Source organism: Mesocricetus auratus, unplaced genomic scaffold (genome assembly GCF_017639785.1).
Source record: "Mesocricetus auratus isolate SY011 unplaced genomic scaffold, BCM_Maur_2.0 Super-Scaffold_100007, whole genome shotgun sequence".
In the NCBI taxonomy this organism is placed as follows: Eukaryota; Metazoa; Chordata; class Mammalia; order Rodentia; family Cricetidae; genus Mesocricetus; species Mesocricetus auratus.
This window is the reverse complement of record NW_024429191.1, coordinates 73,198,961-73,222,844: the sequence shown is the minus strand read 5'-3', so window position 1 is coordinate 73,222,844 and position 23,884 is coordinate 73,198,961. Positions and strand designations below refer to the sequence as shown.

Here is a 23,884-nt window from a genome sequence, read left to right as displayed (position 1 = left end):
AGGTATTTGTGACCCCTAGATAATGAATAGCAGTGAGGTCAGGCTCGGATTTATCTTCCTAGCCCGCAGTTCTACAGCATAGAGCTGGCAATTGGCAAGAACCCAAGTACTTGAATAAACTGAAAAATCTATAGTAGAAAGATAGAGCTCCTGTAATTACACCACTGAATCCGTGCAGATCACGCCACCCACTCACCTTTAGTAAAGACCCCATAGCCACTTGTCTTTCTATCTCAGTGGCTCTGGGGGCCTCAACCTCTTCCTTTTTTTTTTTGTTTTTTGTTTTTGTTTTTGTTTTTGTTTTTTCAAGACAGGATTTCTCTGTATTGTTTTAGAGGCTGTCGGTCAAGCCTGGCCTCGAACTCACAGAGATCCGCCTGCCTCTGCCTCCCGAGTGCTGGGATTAAAGGCGTGCGCCACCAACCAACGCCCGGCTCAACCTCTTCCTTTACTTGTGACCTTGTTACTGCTGTAAGATAGTGACAAGCCCACTAGTTCAAGCCTCCAGTTTACTTTCCACACAAACGATTCAACTGCTCATTATTCTACAGAGCTTAAGATGTCAAGTGGTAACTCAAATATTTCTGGAGCTTCTGGTCTACAATAGGAACCAGCTCAGACACTGAAATGCTAAGCATGTCCCTAACAGCTCAGAGAGAAGGCAGGGCCCTAGAAAGCACCTTTGCAATACATATCACATGACAGATAACCAAAGGGGCTGGGAGCAAATGACCGGCCCATAGACTAGGATGTCACACTCCTAGAGGCTGCTTCTTCCTCATTTTGAAGGACAGAGACTGTGACTCCAGGGCTGAGGAATAGTGATGGGAAAAAAGGTCTTTCAGAGTCACTTGCCCCATCCTCTCAGCTGGAAGACTCTCCAGAGATCCTGAAATATCTCATGTGATATTCCTCAGTAGTGCCCCACTGCTACAAAGTATTTTGGCTTACAGTTACCGTTTCCTCTCTTGTCAGCCCTGGAAAGGGACAGGGAGGCTGAAGAAAGTCAAGGCACAAAGAAGCAGTGTCTGAAGACACCCCTCATTTCAAGGTGGCAGCAACCTAAACCAAGCCTCTCTTCCTCCTGCTCGGAGGCTGCTGGATACACGGAGGGGGACTGCCTTCTTAGTTCCTCTCAGGGACAAGGCATTATAAGACGTAGGGGTAGGCCTGATTTTTGGGTCTCCTGTAAATTGTATTTGTTTTCATTTGTTTCTTATGAGGCCTTTGAAATCTGTCACAGAGGAATCTATCACCTTAGGGACAACAGCAACCACACAGATTTTACATCAGTTCCCCTCACCCCTCATAGCCACCCTAGTCAGTGAGCTACTGCTGTGGTCCAATTTCAAGAGCAGTGAAACAAGTGGTACTTCACTCACAGTACTAACAGATAGAGTCCAGGAAATACTAAAAATTCTGGAGTTGGTATGAGAATCAACCATTATTACACTTGATATTACATTTTTTCCAACTGCCTCCAATCAAAATTGTTCACAAAGGATGTGTGACTTGTTCCTCCATAGATACACAAAAATAACAGGAATAGTAAAAGGGAGGGAAGGAGAGAATGGCATGAAGAAAAGCAAATGTCCCTGTGGGAGGTGCCCTGCCTCTGGGGCTGGCAGATAGACCTGCGAAGACCTTGCCACGCGGAGGCCACCTGTGCGACCCACCTCGCTCTCCCCACCCCTTAGATGAGGTCACAGCTGGGCACCAGTCTCATCTCCTCAGTGGCCACATCCCAGCACAGGGTGCTGGCTCAGCTCCTAGCTAGCCACAAGGTTGAATTACCTCCTTTCTCAGAGCTCTTAGGAAGATTCCATGACCCCTCCCAAATCCCCAAATTCTTGGCATATCCCAGCCCCTTTGAGGAGACCAAAGTGCCATGTTTCCTTCATGCCTAGGAAATAAAGGAGAAGGTACTTTAAAAAGATTGAATTTTTTTCCCTAGGGAAAAAAAACTGCTTATTTCATAAACCTCCCCCGAAATGGTTTGGCAAGCACCTGCTGTTTTGGGCACCAAAACTGATTAAAAGTTAAACCAAGGCATCAATTTCCCCTAACAACAAATCAAAGCCAAAATCAGATACTGATATGATTCTGTGTCATCCTTAAAGGGGCTGCAGAGTGGGGGCATGGTACAGTCCTGATGCCTGAGGGGCTGTACAAGCAGGTAGGTCTGACAGCTGTGTACCTTTGTGGACCTGCCTTCTCTAGGCCCAAGTTACCTCCCAGGGATGCTGAAAAGAAGAGAAATGCAAATATGCTTTTGTCCCTTGGGAAGATGCAGAGGAGGAGGTGGAGAAAAAGCAGCCTGCTGAGAACCTGTTCTGAACAGGTCTACTGAGTGTAGGCTGTTCTTTCCAGGCTGAGAAGGTGTATAGAAGGCCTGGGGTTTGAACCTAGGACCTCATACACTCGGCAAACGCTCCACCACTGAACTACAATGCCAGTACTCTCTTCCCTTTTTATTTGGGGACAGGGTCTCAATAACTTGCCCAGGGTATCCTTGAATTCGATCTTTAGCCTTATTTACGTTTACATTCCCTCTGCCCCGGTCTCCTAAGCAGTTGTGATTACAGGCCTGTTCCATCAGGACTGCCAGCATACTTGTCTTTACTGTGAAAGTCTTTTCCTTTACTAGGGACAGTCTACTGCTATCCTGGATACCGTCTGAGATAAGCGGTGCAAGAAGGATATCAAACAGCTCATAGCTAGGCAGGTGGCACACGCCTGTAATCTCAGCACATGGTAGGCAAAGGCGTTAGGAACATGAATTCCAGGCCAGCCTTGGCTACACACAGTGATCCCTTGTCTCAAGCAAACAAAAAATCAATAAAACCGCTTAGACTTGGACATAGGTAGCTATAGATGAGCATGTAGGTTCCATTGCTTGAAAGCATCCCCTTAGCTGTCTCAGAAGTGAGTGTAGCAGTGGTGGGGACTCCTGGGCCTACCGGAAAGATCTGGGGAGTGGACTCTGTCTTGCATTTGTGTGATTACAGCTAAGGGATAGGAAGTGTTGAGAAGTCAAAACTGTTGCTTGTGGCTGGAAGATGAGCTGGTTTCATTTCTGGAAAGCGCCCCTCTCAGATTTAGGAACCTGGGAGAGAAGCAGAGCAATCAGCTCCTCTATCAGAGAAGACAAGCCAGTGGTATCATGACAGGCAATGACAAAGCAGCCAGCACAGGGGCACAGGCTGGGTGTCTGCAGGAGGGTGGAGTGTCCTGTTTACTGCACCATGGGGTATTATCGGCCCATCGCATGCAGCAGCCTCCACAGCTCAGCCACCTGGCGAGGCACCCTGGCACCAGGCCAGACCATTTCACCACGCAGCTGAGCAGTGGTGGATGCTTTGGTTCTTGGGCAACAGCAAATGGAAAAAACAAAACAAAACAGCACACACTAGATAAGAAGCCTTAGGTGCTATCTTCCAGAGCCACTTGGCCCTGTCTCCCAACTGTTATACTTGAATGGCTTCAGGGAGAGGGGCTAAGAGAAGAGAGGCCCAGCAGTCAGTGGTGTTTGCCTATTAGGGGATTGTCAAGGGAGCCAACAGCACACACAGCAGACAACGCCTTTAGTAAGTAGGTTTGAGTGCCCAGTAAGCATCAACTCGCCGATAGTCTCCGCTGATAGGAGAGGAGTAAGACAAGAAGCTACTGGCAGCGTAGAAGAGGGAAGGCTGTTGCCACTGTCCCAGTAGAGGCAGCTATCCACCCAGGCATACCCCTAGGGGATATCCCCCAGCAAAGGTGCTTTCAAAAGGACCACCGATTCACCTCTACCTCCCCCAAGATCCCTCACTGGATCAAGCCTAACCCTAGCAGAGGACCTAGAAGAGGAGGTGATAATGCTTAGGATGAAGGTTACTGATAGCATAGGACGTGGGACATTTCTGCTTCCTCTCAGTTTGGTCAGGGGTGGGGACCAAGCAATTTGCCAAGAGAAATCAGCCCTGACTAAAGGGTTCTGACTGCGTATCTGGAGGGACGATTCCACATTTCATCATCTTTCAGGCCATGCAGGATGGAGAAAGCTAGGATGGACAGATGCTACTCTTCCTGCCACCACTGGCATGTGCTGAGCTTTCCTAGCTACCCCCAAAGCGAAAGCAAGACATGAGGAGATTTTACACCCAGCAAAAACTCAACAACTAGCTGGCTCAACAAACAAGGTATGAGTCATTTTCTCGTGTCGTCAGGCTTTCAAACGTTCTTAGCACTAGCCTTCTTACCTCCCCTCTTTTAAAGAGAAAATAGCTCTTACTGTAACAAGTGGTGTAGCATTTGAGAAATCTGGAGAGCAAAAATCAACAGGGTCTCAGAATTTCTAAACATTTCCCCAAGAACAGATTTGCAGTAAGTATAAGTTCCCCCCAAGCAGCCTCACAGGGACTGTCTTTCTATTTCTGGACATGTTCTGGGCTTGACAGGTACAGACCGACTCTTGAGCTCCCTATGGTTAGGGGCCGCTTCCCTGCTTAAGTCAGGGACACATGGGTTTTGGAGGGAAGTTGTGGTAAAACTGAAACCCCCAATATGACTGGATGAGGGTTAGAAGACCTCCATGGAAAGCCCATGGAGATCCCATCCATCCCAGCTGGCTGTGCTAAATCTGGAGCTCTGAGCAAGTTTCCTCTGTTCATTTTTCCAACACTGAAACGTGAACTCAGGAAAGCAGCCTGTCTCTCAACTATAATCCCAATCTGACTAGCATTTCTTTCAACACTAAATCACAGCTTACTTCAACCTTCACAGGGAAAAGAGACTCAAAAGAACTAGACTGGAGCAGGGGAAAGTTACATCATGTTTGCTCTACCAAGACGACTTTACCCAGAAAAGAGAAATGGTATTTGTGTACACACGAAGATTTCAGCCAAGCCCTCCATCAATCACTGTGACTCCATATTTAAAAGTACAACCCAATAAAGAATTAGTGAAACCATTTCTGGCTTTCCAAAATGTAGATCACATCTGCAGGCAGCTTGAGGACTGGGCTGAGAGAAGCCTTTCTGGAGATGTCACTATGGGAAAAAAAAATAACACTAACTCTGTGTATCTTCCAGGGGGCAAAGAGTAACCCCAGAGTGCATGCGCCGGCATCAAAGAAGCAGACTGCTGGGCCTCTGACATTTGTTCAGTTCTCGAGAAATTGCAGTTAGAAGAAAAGGAAGTAGTGTGAACTTTTCACCCTTTATCTCAATTCTCTGAAGAGGAGTCCTGTAGGACTGTAATATTTCTCAAGACAAAACAAATCACCAGCAGTTACTGATCGAAGCATGCTTTCCTTTAGGATCTAATGTGGTCCTTTAACACACAAAGTAGTGTGCTCCCATAAAACAATCTTCACCCCATGGTTGTTTGAAAGGAATAGGTTCCTTGGGGACATGCACACTCAAAGGATGGGCAAGCTCCTTTTTCCTCGCTTCACTTCTTATGGTAATGATTTCCACCAAACAGAAGAAAAATCATGGCACCCAGGCAGCTCTTAAATTAGCTTTCAAGGTTAGTGTGGCAAAGGGAGAACCAGATTGGGGAGGTTCATCTATGATGAGCTTTGCAAGAGGACAACTGTGAACAAAACTGTACCCTGGCTTCTGTTCTGATTCTGTGCACCCCACACTCACACATTCCCCTATGGGGCAGAGTCTCCAAGACTTTACCATAATAGGTGTCACCTCATGTTGAAAGGTGAACTCCTTTCTCCAAGGTCAAAGTGCAAAGTGAGGCCCTTTATTTCCCAAATAGAAGATTTTTCAAAGAACATTTCCCACACTGTATCTTAGTCAAACTCAACTGTTTCGTGACTTCCTGGCTGCCGTGGTTGTGGTTCAGGAAATCCTTGCTAGGAACTAGATGGTCCCACTTGGGACTCAGGAATATTGACTTAGTCACCGGGCATGTTGGGTTGGTCAAGGAAAAATGAAGACAATTTAAAAGAGAGACAAGTTCTAGTGAGGAAGATAGAACCAAGTAAAAGGGAAATAAGATTATAGGTTATTTTCAAACAATCAGAATAGTTTCCACTTTATGAATAAACCATTATTAATTTTAACTCTATCCAGTGTGCTTTCTTCATGGTTTCCAGCAAACTTCTAGACAACAACACATTTCAGCAACTAATATGCAATTTAATATCATCCAAGTTACACACAATGCCTATGAATGTTGACAAAATTTGACAGCCCTATTTTTCTTGCCTTCTCCCACGAAATAAAATTGTTTTTGTTAAATTGCTCATGTCGGTATTCTTTTATTTTTCTTATTTATTTATTTTTGGTTTTTTGAGACAGGTTTTCTCTGTATTGTTTTGGAGGCTGTCCTGAACTCACTCTGTAAACCAGGCTGGCCTCGAACTCACAGAGATCCACCTGCCTCTGCCTCCCGAGTGCTGGGATTAAAGGCATGCGCTACCAATGCCCGGCTGGTATTCTTTTCAATTTGTGTTAATTCAGAACTGTCTTTATGAAGTGCTCAATGTGATATTTCCATCATGAAGAGTTAACAGATGCCAAGACTACTGGGCCAAAGGTTGTGGGGAAAAGGATATTTACACAATGCCAAAGTGTTGCCCCATAAACCACTTAAATTAAAAAAACTTAATGTGTTTTTACAATGGGAAATCTGGTAGTCACCACCTAACGTGATCAAATTTAGTACAACTAGGCTGGAGGTGTGACACAGCATGCGTATGTGAAGCCTTTGTGTTCAATCCTCGTACCCCATATTCAATGACATTATTTCTACTTAGGAACAATCTGGTATTACGTACTTCCTAAAATAACAGTATAAAGACACATTTTTTTTTTTTTTGAGACAGGGTTTCTCTGTGGCTTTGGAGGCTGTCCTGGAACTAGCTCTTGTAGACCAGGCTGGTCTCGAACTCACAGAGATTCACCTGCTTCTGCCTCCCAAGTGCTGGGATTAAAGGCATGCGCCGCCACGGCCACCCAGCTGAAGACACATCTTTACCCATGAAAAGTTTATTTTTGCTTTGAGACAACATCTCACTCTGCTACCCTGGCTAGCCTGGTACTCACAGAGATTCACCTGCCCATGTCTCCTGAGTGCTGGGATTAAAGGTGTGTGCCACCATGCTGGGGTCAAATGTTTCTGAAGGAAGGCTTCACCTAAATGTCATCAGACTCCAGACCTACTAATGGGAAACACAGGGTATAGAAGAACAAGTTAAATGACACAAGAGGAAATGGGAAGAGAAATACATGGTCTAGAAAAGCTCCAAATGACTTCTTTCTGTTTGTTTGTTTTGAGACAGGGTTTCTCTGTGGCTTTGGAGGCTGTCCTGGAACTCGCTCTGTAGACCAGGCTGGTCTCGAACTGACAGCGATCCGCCTGCCTCTGCCTCCCTAGTGCTGGGATTAAAGGCATGCACCACCACTGCCCGGCCCAAATGACTTCTGCAAAGGTATTATGGGGAAAGAATGCTGTGAGAGATCAAAATGCATTGTTGTTTGGATGAAATTCTCAAAGAATAAAAACATTAAACAAAGAAATGCTATTTAAAACAGAGAAACATGGGCTAGCACGATGCCTCAGGGGGTAAAGCACAACCCAAACTTTATCCCTAGAACTCACATAAATGTGGGAGAGATAAGACCCCAAAATGTCCTCTGACTTCCACATGGCACTATGGCATGCACATGCACATGCCCATACATACACAGGGTAGAGACACCATAACAGTGACAACAAAATAAGGAGTTGGGAAGATGGCTCAGTGGGTAAAGTGTTTACTGAGCAAGAATGAGGATCCCCAGCATCCATGTAAATAAAAGCCAGGTACAGACACAAGCATGAGCCTCCAAAGTCACAGAGAAACCCTGTCTCAAAACCCCACCCAAAAAAATTAAAGATATCTGACATCAATCTCTTGCCACAAATGCACACACATATGCAAATCCTCTCCCTCCCTCCCCCTCTCCCTCCCTCTCCCTCTCCCTCTCCCTCTCCCCCTCCCTCCCTTCCTCCCTCCCTCCCTCCCTCTCTCTGTCTCTCTCTGTCTCTCTCTGTCTCTCTCTGTCTCTCTCTCTCTCTCTCTCTCTCTCTCTCTCTCTCTCTCTCTAAGAGTGCATTCAAAGTAGGGAAAAACTCAGTTAAAAAGGCATAACTGAGTGAGTTCCTCTGTGCTGAGGATATAGGAAGGGCACTTGCCTAGAATGTGTAAGGCCCTGAGTTCCAACCCCCAAACCAAGATTACAAAGCAAGCCACCAAATGGGAAGTGTGAAAACAGACTAGATATTAAATGATGCACAGCCACAGTTCATTTCCTTACTGTAATGATAATAGTGTGAAGAAAACAATCTTTTTTCCAGGAGAAGCTGCTGAAGTAAAGGGGAAAGTGCCATAATCATTTGACCCCAAAGATGAGGGTCTGTCTAGACACACGTACACTGGTGAACACAGGAGAGCAGACTTGGACAACTTACTCCATATGTCCAGGCTAGCCGGGACTACATAGTGAGACTCTGTGTTAAAAGAAATAGGTTTAGCTGGAGAGTCTACTTTGATAGGAAGAATTAAACTCACTCTGCAGCATTGAATGAGGGAGATTGTAAAGTGGTCTGTCCCTGAAAACAGCACCAGGAAGAAGAAGTCATTACAGGTTCCTGACTCAGTATCTGCCCCTGAGGGCAGAAGGTTCCAACTCCTAACAGGTAGAGAAGCTGCTGACCAATGTAGCCAAAGTGGAACCTCAGAACACGTGCTATCATTTGGGGCACCAGAGAGGGAAGAAAAAAGGACAAAGTCAATGGTAAGCATGCCTTACTGAGGTAACTAAGATAGCTGTGCTGTAGGCGCCTCTATGTCCCTGCCCACCTCCTCCCAAGCAGGAAAATAAAAATAGTGTTCAATTTACCTGTGGCTGGCCACACCAGAAAGCCTGGTCACACGGCTGGGCAAGCTGCAGTAACCGTTAAGCATACTCAGGAGCACCGAGGGCTTACTAGCTTGCTACACTTCGCTAGCTTGAACTCTCTCGGGATCCGCTGCAATTAACCTTGGTTTTTGATTCATTCTGTTCTGGGCTGGGCTGAGCTAGGGACATTTACAAGGGACAAGGGCTCAGTCAGGTTCTTCAGAACCAAGAATGTCAGTCACCAAATCTGCTCTGCCTCATCCATGAAAACCCGTGTGAAGGGTTTGGGGGTGCAGTTCAGTAGTAGAACATTTGCCCAGCATGTCTGGGGCCCTGGGTTCAATCCCTAATGCTCCCCAAAAACAAAACAAACAAACAAACCTGTGTGGACTACCTTGTTCCACTTGCAGAAGTCTGATATCTCTTCACTGGAGCTTTATTTCATGTCCTAACTCCACGGGGGGGGGCATACCACAAAGACTTCTACATCCCACCCAGGGAATCCCTACCTGAGCCCTGAACTTCTAGAACTGAACTGGAAATAAGTGGCAAATTACCACGCTGTGCCTGGGCTGTGGAAAAACCCCAAAGTGTGCTGGGACACATTCCAGGGCAGCCCCTGCTCTGAAGTCCTGGTCTTGTCATGCCAGTTGTTCAGATTTCCTAAGAGAGGCCCAAAGGTTATGCAGTGCCTCTAGGGTAAGTCAGCCTGAAAAGCAAGGCTAGATGTTTAGGGCCTAGACAACTGCCATGACGAGAAGGAAGCAGCCACGGGCCTGTTACCTCTCCACACGCAGCTTCTAGAGGCAGAGGGTGTGGCAACGCATATTACTAGAAGGTAAGTGACAAGCCAGGTCTTCTCCCCCCAGCTGCTTCATAGCAATGCCACCTTCTATAAGAGAAGGTTTCTTACTGATACAAAAAGATAACTGGGCCGGGCGTTGGTGGTGCATGCCTTTAATCCCAGCACTCGGGAGGCAGAGGCAGGCGGATCTCTGTGAGTTCGAGACCAGCCTGGACTACCAATCGAGTTCCAGGACAGAGAAACCCTGTCTCAAAAAAAAAAAAAAAAAAGATAACTGGACCCAGGGAAACAGTAAGGGATATTAATCACCCATGTGTCCTATCCCAGCTTCTGAGACCCAGAAGGCAAGCTCGGATAGTCCTTTGTAAGCAGACAACACTGTCGTCTACACAGGGGCTCCCACACAGCTCCAGACAACCCTAGGAATCGGGGGCAGCCTTGTTTCACCCTCCTTTTCACTCATTCTGGCTGTCAGCCGCCCATCAGTTACTTTGGGTCAAGACAAAGCCAGAATAGTGGAAGGTATAAGCAGATATATGAAGAGGGTCTAGGAGGGAGTCTATATAACTTGATCACTTCCTAAGGACAAGCAATCTGAGTACAAGCAGGGGCACTCACACAGTAAATGCCCACAGGTCTAACTTCACATAGCTGGCTGGGCCATGAAATAGTCCTTTAGGGACAGCTAATTACAGCCAGCAATAGCAAGCACCTCAGATAAAAGATGCACACCAAAACTGAAGATTTCCAGAAGACTGCCATTAAAAAAGTATTTGAACTTTTAATTATGGTTGTGCTTGTATGTCTGTGTGCGGGTGTGTGTATATACAGGTGCCTGTAGAGGCCAGAAGATGGTGTTGGATCTCCTGAAACTAGAACTACAGGTGATTGAGAGCTACCCAGTGTGAGCACTGGGAGCCGAGTTTGGATCCTCTGTAAGAGCAGTCAGGGCTCTTAACCCCTGAGCCATCTCTCCAGCCACAAACCCCTCCCCCCATGTTACACAGTAGAGTAGGGCTAAGTGTGCTGACACAGAGATCAGGGAGCAGAGGCAGGAGGATTACAAACTCTACAATAACCTGGGCTACATAGTAAAAATCTGGCTCATCAGACCAAAATAAGTAGAATAGGGTTCACTCGTTCCCTACAGCATAGGCAAAAGTGACAAGAATGACTGAATACCTTTAAGGAGTGCAGCCAGGCAGCTGAAGTGGTTTGGTGTGAGAGGAAAGGATGGGACAGCAAGGTCTGTCTGTTCCTCTGACTTTGCTTAGTAATCCCAGACCCAGCCTCCTTGGGCCTGGGGTTAAGGGAAAGCTGGACCAAAGGGCACTTCCCTTAGTGTAAGTAAGCTCTCTAACTCCTGCCCCACTTGGTGCAGTGTCCTGCACTAAGCCACACAAACTCCCCTGAGGCCTAGCATATTCACAAGGCAGAGGATACAATAACTGCCTAATATATGTCACAGAGAATATACTGTTTGGGGTCCATAACCTGGAATCACTTTCTAAGCCAAATTCACTGATTTACCCCTCTGTCCTCTCCTATATAAATGTGCAGTAGTGTTATTGTATGGCTGTGGCACAGGTGAGCTTTCTAATTCGAGTATTTTAAGAAGTGAAGAGCAGACTGGAGAGATGGCTCAGAGGGTAAGAGCACTGACTGCTCTTCCAGGGGACCTGAGTTCAATTCCCAGCAACCACATGGTGGCTCACACAACCATCTACAATTCAATCTGGTGTATATGTAATAAATAAATAAATCTTAAAAAAAAAAAAGAAGAGCAGAGAGTGGTAGAGTGCTTCACCTCCAAGAGAGGAGGTGAGTTCCTTCAGGAGACACTGGACATGCAGAGCATGCTCAATGACAGCATGCTGGGTCAACGTGGATCAAGGGCTGCACTTGCAAACACAGAAACTGGCACCCAGTCAGTTCCCAGGGTCGAATGCCAATTTTGTCCAACTGGAGAAGGACAAGTTGCAGGCTTCGGGAAGGCAATCTAACATAGAAGCAAACCCTGACTTCACCCTAGCATGGGATGTGAATTCAAAACCGGTCCATAACTCCTGGGTATCAACTGTTCTGTCTGTTAAGTGGGAAGAATAAGAGATATTACAAGCATATAGAAAAAACCTGATAGATTAGTCTAGTGTTTATTAGTTAAATGTTTATTTGAAAATGATTTGAAACTGATTGTTCAAGAGTAAGTATACGGAGCTGGGCAGTAGTGGCGCTCACCTTTAATCCCAGCACTTGGGAGGCAGAGGTATGCAGATCTCTGAGTTTGAGGCCAGCCTGGTCTACAGAGCGAGTTCCAGGACAGCCAAGGCTACACAAAGAAACCCTGTTTCAAAACAATAACGACAAAAAGAATAAGTACACAGGATACATACATAAGATTTACCTACTGGCACACATGCCAATTGCTTTACCAATAGCTTGCTGTCACATGCATTTTACACACACATACTTTCCTATACTCATACTTGACACCCACATCTTCACTCACGTATGCAGATATATGTACATATGGAGGCCAAAGTCTTCCTCAATTGCTTCTCCGCTGTATTTTTAAATGTTTTGTTTTATTTGGGGAAGACAGATTCTTACTATGCAGCCTTGGCTGGTCTGCAACTCAGAGATTTGCCTTCCTCTGCCTCTTGAGTGCTGGGATTAAAATCATGTTCCACTACACTGCAACTTGAGTTTTAAAAATTACCATTTGTGTGTGTGCATGATATGTGTGGGGAACAGGGAAGTGCATGCCGTAGTGTGCACGTGGAGGTCAGAGACAAACTCCAGGACTTAGTGCTCTCCTTCAACAATGGGATGGAGGACTGAAGCCAGGTAGGCAAGCGTGTGAAGCAAGTGTTTTCACCAACTGAGCCATCCTACCAGCTCTACCTCATTTTTGAGACATGGTCTCACACTGAACCTGGAGCTCACAGATTCAGACAGGCTGACCAGCCTATGAGCTCAGGAATCTACCTATGGCTACACCCTCAGTGCTGGAGTTAAACGTGCACGCTACACCCTGCTTTCACACAGGTGCTGGGGATCCGAGTCAGGTCCTCAGGCTTGGGCAGCGAGCACTTTACCAACTAAGCCATCTCCTAGCCCTTCCTTCTTTTCTGTGTTTTACTTAAAGACAGAAAACTTACAAAACAAACAACAAGAAAGCATCATATAAATGGAAACAACTTTATTATACAGAAGCGCTTTTATAATATTTGTTAAATAGGATTTTCCCTTACAAGGTTGTGAAGTAACTGGAAAAGAAAAGTTATACACAAACATACAAACATTAGGATGCAAAATAGCTCTATAGAGAGAGGAAAATGGGGCTGGAGAGATGGCTCAGAGGTTAAGAGCACTGACTGTTCTTCCAGAGGTCCTGAGTTCAATTCCCAGCAATCACATGGTGGCTCACAACCACCTATAATAGGATCTGATGCCCTCTTCTGGCCTGCAGGTATACATGCAGAGCATTCATATTCATAAAATACAAATACAATATAATCTTTAAGAGAGAGAGAGAGAGAGAGACAGAGAGAGAGAGGAAAATGATCTTGTAGAGGGGGTGACTTAACTCCAAGAAGCCAGCCAAGCAACAATCCCTAGCCGGTGGGGCTTTCTCCCAGAGTTCAAGCCTCCATTGTTCTGCCTACTGGGTACTATTAAGTCATAAGGACCCCACTCCTAGTTACCCAAAAGCAAGATGAGGGATGTGCTTGGGCAGATCATGTGCCCCAGGCTGCTTTCCCATCAGGAATGTGGGCGTGGTGGTGCCAGGGGTTATCCTACAAGGAGGACTAAGTTGTTTTCATGGCACAAAGCCACTTGTGCCCACCCCCTACCATAGGAATGCACCATCCACACTTCCCCCAGGTGGTTTCACATAGTGATACACAAAGACACTGTCTCTTACAAGCACCATCTACATGTCTCCCCCATACAGCTGCAAATCAGTAGCCATAACTATGACCCCACAGAGGCAGGACCATCAGTCTGCCCTAGTCCCCCACCTGTCCCTGGTGAGCTACTCATTTCAGATCATTTACAAATCCCAACAGCCAGAAGCACTCCAAAGCCACCACCATGCCACGTGTGGTGGGCTGCACTTGCCACCATCTTTCCATTATCTACCAACCTACAGCTCAAGGGACAAGTCCAAGGTGTGGAAAACCCATTGTGTGATCACCCTGGAATGCTGAAGAAATAGACTTAACTTTGCAGCCCATTTCCAGTGCTCTTCTAATCTGTTTAGCAGAGCACTTTGAGCCTGGAATACAGATATACAAACAGAAGGGAAGCAAAAGCTGGAGATGTGCTAGGCAGGTGGTGGGGATGCCTTGTTGGGATCAAGCTCACAAAACACTTCTATGTGTGAGGAGCGACCTTTGCTTCATCAAGCAGAAGGGCTTTGTCAATCACATGGTTGTGGCAAGTTATTTCTTTTCTGGGTCTCAGTTTCCCAGTCTGCAAAGACAAGGAAATGCCATTCTCATCAGCAGGACACAATGAAAGTAAATGTAAAACATTTGAGTACCAATTATGAGCAGCAGGAGACAAACAAATGAATACTGTCAAAACAAAGCTATTTATGTCTCAAGTTCTCTGAACAATACAGGTGAATTTGGAGCCTTTCAGATTTGGAATTCTCGGGCTCTTACTATGGAAACAGCCCTTTATTACTTTTCCGTTGTGAATACAGAAAGACTCATGTGACAGTTCCACTGAGAGAGCATCCATGTGCTTCCCTCAGGTTAAGAGGTGCTTGTCTTCAAGGATGTGGTTCCCACAGCCCTCTCTCTTCTCCCCTCTCCATCCACACTATGTGTATTTACTACAAAAGACCTCTGGTTGCATCCCCTCTACCATCCATGCTATCCACCACCTCCCCACCGCCCAAGGCCTATGTATTATCTGATAGTTAAGCAGATGACCCCCAATCCAGGGACAGTATGACAGGTTTCTGCCAGCCAACAGCTGTGGGGCAGGAAATGCACATGTTATCAACTGTGGTTCTCTCAAAGCCACATGGGCGATCAAACAGACTCGGGAAACTCTACAGTGGAGGGAGTGTGGAGGAGGGCAGAGGGAAGAGAAGGAGGAGGAGGAGGAGGGAGAAGGGAAGAGGGAAGAAGGGAAAAGAGCTGCCTACTCCTCTAATCACGTGTTCACTCTGTTCAAAGTCACACCCAGCAGGCCACTTTGTCTAAGTTACTAGACCCATGGTTGGCAATGGGGAAACAGACTGGATAACAGTGTAAATGTCTAAGGTTTGGACAATGATCATGAACACCTCTCTCCTGCATTTCTCCACTTTAGCAGGGGAAGGGAAGGAACAGCAAGCCAATACCTGATCTTATGGGCTGGTGCCTGGCATGGTGGATGGGGTTTTCAACCTGATCACGCTTGGGAAAGCCACCCTAGGGTCCACTAGTAATTCTGCTGTCTGGCCTAAAAAGCCACTGACTCATTTTGCAATCCTGCTTTTCCTTGCTGTACTGTATAGCACTACCAAAAAATTGGTACTGGTCTATCTGGCATTAAAGGACACTGAGCACTCCTCTTGATCTCCTTGACCTCCTCCTTCTAAGCCTCCTTCTAAGCCAAAAGCCAGACAGTTCAGACTTTAAACAAACCTATAAGTAAAAATCCTACACATCTATTTCCATGGATCAACATGGTGATTTGCCCCCTGGCTTTAAATGTGCTGGGAAGAGAACCTACAGGCCTAGCAATGATTTCCATGGAAATGCAATGTCTTTGCCACCAGCTGGGACTGAAGCCCAAACGCCATGATGAAAAGGAGACCAATAATTTAAAGAGAGAACACTGACGCTTTGTGGAGTGGGCAGGTGGTTGTCCAGCAAGTAGCTGGAGAGGTACCATAGAGGGGGAACAGTGTGTGGGGACTAGAAGTGGGAAAAGCCATTATAACTGAGCCTGGGGGAGGTGTGACTCCCTTCTCCACTCCACTGCCTTTCCAGCAACTCAATCCAACAAGTATTTATTGAGCATGACACTCCCCATCTGCCCTGGCCCTCCCTCAGCGAAAGCACTCAAATCTGTTCAAGCTGCAGGGTGAGTTCCACTGCACTTGAACTTGAAACACGAGGTACCTACTTCTTAAAAAGGCATGCACACAATTTCCAGCATGGAGTGGAAGGGCCCTGCAGAGATGTGAGAGCACTACTGACCAGACAAGCCTATAGCAATGGCAGTTTGCGGCTGTGTGTGCAGTGACGGGGACATGCTAAGCACATGCTCTACAAGTATGCTAGGCTCTAAATGGTCACCTTTGAAAGAGAAAGGACAGAAGACAATAGAAACCTAATTTAACTTTAGGGAAAATACATTGACCAATTTAAAAAAAAGAAAGAAAATCTATTCAAAACCCGGTAGTTCTATAACTAGCCTGACCACACATTGAATATTCCTTCATTCTGTGCCTTCTCCAGCTTGCATTTATAATGCATTTGCTTGCTGATGTGCTAGTACCAATTTTTAGAGCTGTGTGTCAAATTCCACCTTTGGTCTTAAGACTTCAATGCTCTTTTCAAGGTTGTCACTTCAGATCATAGGATAAGAGATTTAGGTGGCAGAGCTGGTGGTACACTAATCTGTGCCCTAACAAGATGGTTCCCTGGAAAAAGCTGCCTGCCATTAGCAGATAGGGAGCTATGGTCAGAGGGGAGGCACCCACATTTACAACTCTTCTCTGCCAACTACTGTCCACCACTGAAGATGACACATTCTGGCAGCCTCCAATAGAACGCACCCCAATTCTTTCTTAATCATGGTCCAAATGTGTGAGAGCAATCAAACCCCTCCGAAGAATCTTCCCAGGCCTCCACACACACCCCTTTTAATAGGGAGCTGGAAGCACAAACTGCTAATGCGCAGGCGGGTGAAGCCTAAGGCACTCCTCCATCCTCCCCCCAGTGTCAGCTGTCTAAGGCTTATGAGCAAACCCACAGACCTGTGTGCCTGAACATGGCAAGGGAAGTGTCTGTACATGGCCAAGACTTCAGTTCCAGGTTCCCTAGGGCTGGACTTGCAGTTTTCCTATTATGAAATACTCTGATAGTGTTCTTTTAAGTGCATTTAAGTTGCTCTTGATTGGCTGTGGTACTCCCACACAGGAAAGTCAACTGAAGCTTACTCAGCCTGAAGGATAGCCATTTATATGACTCCATAGCTAGGTATCCAACTTTGTTGTGACTTTAGGGAGAGAGCAAAGTGCCAGAAAGCTAGGATGTCCAGTGGGCACTGTGAGCCGGAAGGGTTCCTGTTCACAGCCAGCTGTGCCCAGGAGCGGCAGTCCCTCCAGAGCTCCACATGGCAGGAGGAGCTGGAGCATAATTTATGAACTGCAAATAGCATCCTCAACTCTTCCTTCTCTGAGACCAGGATTTGTTTTTGACCTAACCATGTGAATAGATTTGGCTAGTGTTTGTTTAATTCATACTCTGCAAACCAAATAATGGAATCTCTGTGAGGCTGCAACTCAGGCAGAGGAGAAAACAGAGAGCAGTTCCTCCTACCCTTGGCTTCTACTCCCTCTCCTAAGACAGGGAAGAACAAGTTCTACATCAGAAGAGGGCAGAAATGATTATGCCATCAAGAGATTGTCCACACTCCTTAAATTAACTTACTGTTGGCCATCCATGGTGACTAATTGTGATTGCCACCTTGTCAGGGTCTGTAATCATGGAAGAGACAAGCCCCTGGGTATGACTCTGAAAGATTGTCTGGCCTACGTTAAATATGGGTGGCACTATGCCATGGACTGCCCACTCTGAGTGATTGTCTATATTGAGTTAATTAAGATAGAAGACCTATGCTAAATGTGGGTGGCACCATCCCATGGATTGCCTACAAAGAAACCGAGCTGAGCACAAGCATCTGTCTCTCTCTGCTTCCTGAGTGCAGATGTAATGTAAGCCTCAAGCCCCTTCTCCTTGCTTCCTAGTCCTAATGGTCTTCACCTAATGGTAAGCATCCTTGGACTATGAGCCAAAATAAACCTTCCCTTTTTGGTCAGGTATTTTGTCTCAGCAACATGACAAATAACAAATACAGTATCCACTTGTCCTATGAAATAGGAAAGAAACACCAGGTTTACCTCTCCAACCCTTAAAGTGCTCCACACTGCCCACGGAACAAGAGCAAGACCAGGTAAAGCCATGCAGAACATGAGCTAGTGCTTGATACATGTGACAGTACCTATAAAGACTCCAAAACCAGACCTGTAAGAAGATGTCACACCACGAAGTCTGACTTCTTTAGCAGAAAGACTCAATGTGAGACTGGTAAGAGTCTAGAGGTGGTTGTTTATTCCTAACAGTTCTAAGATCAAGGAATAGTGTGGGCCTATATGACCTATATGACACATTGACTTCAGCAGAGAATGCAGGCAGAGAGTTCTCCTGGCTATTAAGGCCACCAACCTCTTTGGCAACATTCGAACCCACATCACTATGAAAATTTTGTAACCTTGCCTCATGTTTCTTAGAGATCCATATCTGGAACCAGACAGAACAATATCCACTTACCACCACACCCCACAATGTTCTCACCCCTCTTCCACTGGCCTCTTAACTCTGTGCTATACAAGGATTTCTCATATTATCCAATACTGTGCTATCCAAAACAAATAAACAAACAAAAACAAAAAACAAAAAAACTAAGAACACCTGGACCCAAAAGCTAGGCAATCATCACAGCTAATGACATCCTAGCAACTGGAGGCCCCTGAATTCAGGAAAGCCATCACTATTGGTAACTAAGGGTCAGGTGCTTCAGAGATGCATTCTTTACTGACTGTGACTGGGCCTAGCAACGCTATGGAAGGCAGCAGTGCCAGGCGGCAAGGAAAAGCCTGAGGGTTTAATGCCTCCCGAATAGAAGCCATCTGAATGACAGGTTATAGACAGGCAATTGTGGCTCTTTAAGGAATTTAACTGTACGCCCACGCATTATTATACCAAGATGACTCCTTGGTAGAGAAAACTTCCAACTCTATTTATCTTCTAGCTGTTTGTAGCACCACAGGCCACAGCAACAGTTTGACGAGCACTTTCTCTTGGGACCTCTAATATACAACCTCTTTGATATGGCTTCATACCCATCTAAACACCCATCTTCCAAGGGCTAAGTTTTCAAAACAATGCAAGGAAAGGCATTAAATAATTAGCAATGACATCCCTAATAACAATGACACCTTATATTCAGGAAACAGCCACTTAGGAGAACACTCCCTGTATCCCTCTGGGGAATCTAGTATTTTAGGGCAAACATAACTGTTACCAGCTAGCTCTCAACAATATGTTCAGAAAACTAAAAGGTAATGAGAAAAATTCAATATAGAAAATATGCCTCAAGTGATTTCCATCTAATTTTGAAAATATTCTCTGCAGTTTGAGTTGTAAGGTTGAGGGCAGGGGGGCATAAGGAAAGAGGGGGAACAAATTTGCTTAACAGTTAAGCTTTTATGGAAATTCAAATGAGCTACATCTACTGAACACATGTCACCTGACAACCATGGGGGTGGGGAATCTGTATTCACATGTGCTGATCTGCAACAAAGAGAGAACTGACTAGAAACAGATTGCTCCTTTTCCCCTAAAATATGAGCAGGGATACAGGATTGTGACCTTACTCTACCTTAGGGTTTTCTGAGGCAGTATCCGTTACACACTCTTGAAACTTATTTTTATGTTGGATTAAGAGTCAAGTGTACAGTTTGGGACAAGGAGAGATGACTCAATTCTGCCACTGTAAGCATAAAAACAGACACAAATAATGTCTAAAGAATATGGCTGTGTTCCAATAAAATTTTATTTACAAAAACAGGCTCAGGGCCAGGCATAACCTACAGGCTATAATTACCAACTCCTGGTTTAAGAAGGTTCTGGTGGAGTATGGTAGTTCCCAGGCAGCATCTAGTTTCCCAGGTTTGCTGAAGAAATAATTAGCAAAGTTTAATTAAATGTTATCTTCACAGGGTGAGAGATGTGGCTCTGTGGTAGTGTTTGTGCAGCATGCATAAAGCCCTGATTCAATCCTTAGCACCCCAAAATAAACACAAAACTACTGTTTCCATTCCAGGGATATGGAGACTGAAACACTTAGGATAGGTAAAACTGGAACCCAGAAAAATTCACTTCCTACTCCTGGGAGTTTTATCTATCATCATTGGTTCTGGAAGAGCACAAAAGTTAGCAGCCTCTAACTGGCTTTAGACACAAAAGAGAATTTAATGCAAGGGGCAATTGCAGTAAGAAATGCATCCAGGGTTTCAATTACCCACCAGTGGCTCTTAGCTTTCTTAGAGTTGGCCTTCATTTTTCTCTTAGCTCTTGCAGCTCCGGCTTATAAAAATGAAGCCATTCCTCGCTTTATGAAGACATCCCTTCTGGATGAATGGTCACAGAAGGTAAACCCAGTCTTTGTACCATAACCCTTTATATAAGGCCTAATCTATCTTGTCAAGGACACAGCAGGGTGTGCAGTGCGAGATAACTGCGCAGGCAGAGTATTACATCATTTGGGATGGGAAACAGAAACAGTGACGACACTTAATTGTTCCTGAAACCCAGTCCCAGCTCGCAGGCCTTTTTAAACTGTTGTGTTTCTGAGCTCTGTTTAGAAAGCTCATTTTAAAAGATGGCAGAATAAAAATACAAGAGGCCCTGAAATTCTGAAACCTGCAGCACTGGTTTCAGAGCAATCTGGGTTTGCTCTTTGAAGGCTGAAAAGGCAGTGGGCTCTCCCCAGCAGTGCTCTTACAGTAGCTCAGTGCACAGCAACAGCAGCACACACTTTGTATAGCTCCTTCTGTGTGCCAGGCACTCTTTAAGCGCTTCGTGAACTCACTTAGTTCTTATGATATATATATTGCTGTGCACAGAAGAAGAAAGTGAGTCCGGAAACTTCCTCAAGACTACACCAGCTGGTAAATGGAAGAGCCTGTATTAAAAACCCAGACTACTAACATCATTCTTTTCGGGGTCTATGACAGCAAGGACTTTCCCTGTTATATGTCCTAAATGGCCTAGATGAAACACTCCTGTCACTTCCCAAGGCATAGAAAGAACAGAAACAACCCGAATATGCATCAAGTTGAGGCTAACTTGCACAGGGTTAATATGCCCTAAGCCAAAGACCAGAGGACCCTCCCCACCCTTTAATGCTTGGCCACAAAGAAGACCAGTGGGCTCAGGCTACATTTTCCTTTCTCTTTCCTACCTACTGAAAAGCTAACAATAATCCTACCTCATATGCAAAAGTCTATTTAATACCTCTGGGATATTAACAGGTGGAGAAACAATGGACCAACCAAATACATAATGCAGGAATCCATTCAATCTGCCCTAACTCACCCGACAAGTTACACAGCCCTCTAGTTTCCTGTTTTCATCAGTATCTTTAGAGACCCTGACCCTGCAAAAGAAGACCAAGCAAAGAACCCAATCACTCAAGCCTACATGCCTCCCCTTTGCACAGCACTCACCCATGCGTTCCCTTTTAATGCTAGCTCTGGGGGAATCACCAACAACTGCTCTTAAAATAGTTGCCAAACAGTTTCTAACTACTGCACAGGCAAGGCTTCTGTCAACTTCTACCAAGTGACAGTGGTTCTGGTGCTTGCTGCTCTAACTTCCCTGGGTCTCAAGGAAGCCCAAACAAAACCAACAGGTTTGTAGTCTTGTGGTTTGCTTTATAGTTGATGATAGGCATGAGTTTGTCTGGGCATTGCCTTCTACACCACCAGATTCTACACATACTTTGACTACTTGGTCACCATCTTGCTACCAGATTTGACCAAGTTCTGCATTCCAGGATGTGATACTAACACATACAGTGGGGTCCAAATAGACTTGGCTTTCTACCTCAAAGACCTGATGAATGGATCCCATTCCTACCTAGCAAGACTCCTGTAACAGAATACCTTCAGGAAGGGCCATGCAACATCCAAGCTTAGCAGTCTCCAGAAAGCTTAAGAGTCTGGTTTAGAGCATGTCACATTAAGATGGCAGGGACATAACTTTTGTTCATTTGGTACAAACTTAGGCTTAGGAAGTGTGCAATGATCCTTTCACATCTGGTGTGAATCAAATGCAAACTTCACTTTTAACTTATTGCCAACCTCCTCATGCAAGTAGGTTCCTTTTCCGTTCCAAAGGGCCTGCATTTGTGGGTCCCATCACAGCTTTGAGTATGAAAGCAAGGTTAAATTTGCTCCACCCTAGTTTCCCCACACCCACCACATCAAGCTGCTATTAAGAAACTGCTTCGGTACTGTTCAGAAAGTGGGGTATTTGCCACAACATACTTGATTGTAAGCACTCCACTGCCACGTTGGCTGGGAACGCTCAGGACAAAATCACCTTCGGAGCGGGAGAAGGTAGGGTGCAAACTGCCCATCTCCTATACTCAAACACACACGCACAGGATGACTGAAATGAGACAGCCATATTAAGCAGGTCAAAAATATGGGAACACACAACTTCTGGGCTACACCGAGAGGAAGGTAGAAAATCGGGAACAGAGGTGCGCTTGCACCGCAGTAAAAGCCGTTAAACTAACTTATTCCAACGGGCTGAGACCAAATCAGCTCCTGGAAAAGGCATAATGGGAAGCGCACGTGAAGTGGTGGAGAAAGGAACTCCAGAGCCATAGAAAGGGACGCCGGGGCCAAACTCAAGCTGGAGAAGTAACACATGGCTCCACCCGGCTCTCTTCCATGCCCCTCCCCCTCACAGAGCAGGCGTCCAGCGCCCACCGGCTCCGGCTTTCAGTGAAGCCCTCGGCTCAGGGCGCCCACAACACTCCTTGCACCCACCCCAGAGCCTCTCACTCCGCTCGGGCAGACACTTCGGGCCACTTTTCGGTTACGCCCCCCCAAAGCTAACTTCCATCTGCCAGGTCCCTCCTCTCACCTCCCGGCTCGCACTCCCGACCCCCTCCCCGGAGTTGCACCCCACGTTCGCCTTTGCTCTCTCCGCCTCGGAACTCTGTGCGCCCCCTTTTCTCTTCCCTCCCCTTCCAGCCACTTCCCCCTCATATTTCTCTCCGTACTCTCTAGGCCCTCGCCCCAGCACCCGCTCCGACCCGGCTCACCTGCGCGGCCACCCCCGTCCCGGCGCTGGTGCGGCTGCTGCAGCTGGAAGGGGACTGTAGCCCTGAGTGGCTGCAGCCCCGCCCGGGGGGAGCCAGCGGGCGCCGGTGGAGAGCATCCCCGCCGGAGACCCCCCGCCCCTCCGCGCCCTGGCCCCCAGGAGCCTCCGCCTCTGCCGCCCGCTGCGGCCCCGGACATGGCCCACCCGGCTACCTGCCGCCTCAGCCCCACAGCGAGCCCCACACAGTCCCCTACCCCCGCGGCCGCTACTTATCTGCCCTACGGGCGGGGACCGGCCCCTCAGTCCAGAGCTCCAATTGGCCTACAGAGTTCCAGTGCCTCACTTCAACCAATCCACGGAGAGGTTCTTCTTATTCCGAGGATGATTGGTCTGTGTACTGAGCCATCAACACAAGACCCCACCCTCCTGCTTTTCTTTTTCTTTTCTTTTTTTATTTTAACGTCCTTAAGGCTGACGATTGGTCCTTCCGGTAAAGGGCTGGTACTCCGGCACCGCCAATGAGAAGGCTCAAAGAGGAAGATCGTCACACCCACTCTCAGGTAGTATGCAAATATACGCCAGGTGAAGTCAGGCTGTGCAGGGGGCGGAGCTCGATGTGGGTTGGAATCAAACTCTAATGAAATCTTTATATGGGGTAGTGGCAAACTAAGCAGTTCTAGAGGAACTGAGAAAACTTCAAAAGGCATTACATTTAGTTTAACCCAAAAACATTAGTTTTCAATTCTCATGAGATTTCACTGCTGCTAGCAAACTCCAGACTGAGATTCTACATATTTATACAAGGTTTGCCTACTATTTGCATGAGCTTTGCATTAAATTCGTACATTTCCTGGCTACCTTGCCTCATGTGACACTCACATTTGTCTTTTAAGCTTCCAAGTCCCTTCCTGAGGCTGGTCCAATCTCAATTAAAAAAAAACAAAACAGCTGTTAGCCTGTAAATTAATTTGAGACTTTAAAAGGGAGGTGGGAACTTCTCTGCAGAGTCATTGTAAATCTACCTAGCAAAACAAAGTGACTGATCAATCTGCCCAAGTCTG

The 23,884-nt window shown here is 46.2% G+C and overlaps 1 protein-coding gene across 1 annotated transcript in view; it reads right to left on the bottom strand.

Annotated features, from left to right (window-relative positions):
- Positions 1-23,051, bottom strand: part of Fam117a (family with sequence similarity 117 member A) — a 43,975-nt gene extending 20,924 nt beyond the window's left edge. The window contains exon 1 of the mRNA XM_013117589.3: positions 22,825-23,051. Within this exon, the coding sequence (XP_012973043.1) occupies positions 22,825-23,020 (196 nt within the window). The 5' untranslated portion in view covers positions 23,021-23,051. The remainder of the gene's footprint in view (positions 1-22,824) is intronic.
- Positions 23,052-23,884: the final 833 nt, after the last annotated feature.